This window comes from Scylla paramamosain, chromosome 30, assembly GCF_035594125.1.
Source record: "Scylla paramamosain isolate STU-SP2022 chromosome 30, ASM3559412v1, whole genome shotgun sequence".
Lineage (NCBI taxonomy): Eukaryota > Metazoa > Arthropoda > Malacostraca > Decapoda > Portunidae > Scylla > Scylla paramamosain.
The window spans coordinates 17,251,615-17,253,881 of NC_087180.1; the positions used below are offsets into that span (position 1 = coordinate 17,251,615).

Genomic DNA, 2,267 nt, shown 5'->3' on the forward strand with positions numbered 1-2,267 from the left:
GCCTGGGCTCCCCACTGTCTGAGGTGGCTCGGAAGAGCTGCAGGTAGTACTCTGCTAGGGTGGGCAGACTCTCCGCCACGCGGGCGGCAGGCGGCGAGGGCGGCGTACTACGAGGCACTGAGTGAGGCACTGTGGGCACTGCAGCGGTGGGCAGGGAGGGGAGGGAGCACCAAGGGGCAGCAGCTTCGTCACCTGCCGACTGGAGCAGTGCGGGTGTAGTGTTGTCTGGTTCTGCTGCAGGTGCAGGAGGCTCCAGGCGAGGCCGCTTCACGCTAAGGTCCTCCGGCTGGTCCTGCTCCGGGGGGCGTAGAGGGCCAGGCTCGTTGTACAGCGCCAGGGGCCGCTTCTTGAGTGGGCAGTGCGCATAGTTGCGCTTCACCATGAAGGAGCTCGGCATGGTTTCTCTCACAAGTCTCACAGTATCGGGCGCGTAGTGGTCTACTCAGTAGGTCAAAACAGTTCTGGAGGACGCGACGCGTGCGGCGCCTTTTATAGACCTGCAGGCAGCAGGTGCAGAGGGAGCGTGCCGTCCGCCAATCAGGTGGGGGAAGGCGGGGTTTCCTCGCTCGTGCCTCGCAGCAATTGCCGTCCTGAAGTGCTGGTGTTATGTCATTCCTGTGTTGCCTCACCGTGTTCACGTGAGTGGAAGGCTTAATAGGGATGCACGAATCTCCTCTTTCCCTCTGATTGTCAAAAAGAGACTAGTTCAATTTAATTATTAGAGTAAAAACTTTGAGGACTTTCTTTTTCTGGCAGCGTCTGGGCCAAGGTGAGGCCGAGTCCAGCCCGCCCACAACCCCCGCTACCCCCAATGGAGGCCCTTCCCGCCGCGCGAGCCGACCAATGGCTGAGGGAAAATAACAGCTGTCGTGCGTCTGTGATGGCGGTTTGACAGGTGTCACATGGGCACGACCCCAGCATGCCCACGTGGCCACGCGATGTAAATATTTTTTCTGCGTTCTTCCCTGCCATCAAAAATCCAACGAAACCTGAATCATCAAAACAACGCAGCAACAAGTTTCCCCAAGACGAGACACGCTGGAGACTCGCGGCCCAAAATGTGGCGGCGGGCGTCGAGTGAGGGGAGAGTAGAGATGGTTACGAGGCGCCACGCGACCCGAGGTGACGTGTGGAGCAGAGGGGGAGGGAGAGGGAGGGAGAGGGAAGTGAAGAAAAGGCTCGGGTAGTAGAGGGGAGAAGGAAAGGTGGGGTAAGAAAGAGGGAGGGACGAGGACAAGGAGATGAATGCCACGGGGACAGTCCCAAGAAGGTCTAACGGAGGGGAGGCAAATGTCCAGATGTCCCCACCTTCCCTCCTTCTCTCCCTCCTTCCTTCTATAGCGGTGAGCTGAAGGAGAAACATTCGAGGAAGAACGGAGGTGATGATGGAAAATGGAAATGAAAGTAGAAAATGCAGGATAAGAGAGAGAGAGAGAGAGAGAGAGAGAGAGAGAGAGAGAGAGAGAGAGAGAGAGAGAGAGAGAGAGAGAGAGAGAGAGAGAGAAACATGATGCGTAACAGTGTAACAAGCAGCATCTGTGTGTGTGTAACCTAACATCCATACGAGTCACAGGAATCGAATGCTGCCCAATACGGTCCACCCCGAGATCTATACAGTAAGTGCGTGCGTGAGGGCAACACAAAGGAACACAAAGGAAGAGCAGAGGAGGAGATAGACCTTTTGACATAAGACTCATGATACGGTAAAGGAATCTAAATTAAGAGAGATTGTAAAGACGAAGGCTGCTAAGGTTAAGCACTCGTGATGGCTATGATGACAAAACCTTTCGCCAACATAGACTATGATAGAAAAGACTGGTATTTAATCCTCTGAATGCTATTTAGTACATCTTTCCTTCATTAATAATCATTACGAGACATCTATGCCTGTTCTACACCCAACTCCGTGTCTTTAAACTAGGCAAGCATATAAACAGGAACTGAGAGACAAAGGAGTAGTGTTAGAGAGGAGTGGAAGACGAAAGTAGAAGGGAAAAGAAAGAAAAGAGAAGAATGGCGTTACAGAAGAGTGAAAAGAGAATAAGAGAGGGAAAACAAGAAAGTATGAGAGAAAAGCAAGGAAAAGCATAAAGGGACTGGAATGAAAAGTCAGTAAAAGAAAAGAGACGAGGGAAAAAAAGGGAGAGAAGCACAACAAAAGGAATTACAGAGAAGATATGAAAAGTTAAAGAGTAAAGGAGAGGTGACGGTGAAAAGGAAACAGCAAGACAGAAAGAGAGTGGGTGAAAAAAACAAGAGAGGAAAAG

At 51.8% G+C, this 2,267-nt stretch overlaps 1 protein-coding gene across 1 annotated transcript in view; it reads right to left on the reverse strand.

Annotated features, from left to right (window-relative positions):
- LOC135115946 (protein snail homolog Sna-like) overlaps positions 1–1,179 on the reverse strand; it is a 2,094-nt gene extending 915 nt beyond the window's left edge. Inside the window, 1 exon segment of the mRNA XM_064033093.1 lies at positions 1–1,179. This exon segment is cut by the window's left edge and continues 661 nt beyond it. Coding sequence (XP_063889163.1) covers positions 1–397 — 397 coding nt within the window. The 5' untranslated portion in view covers positions 398–1,179.
- Between the last annotated feature and the right edge of the window lie 1,088 nt (positions 1,180–2,267).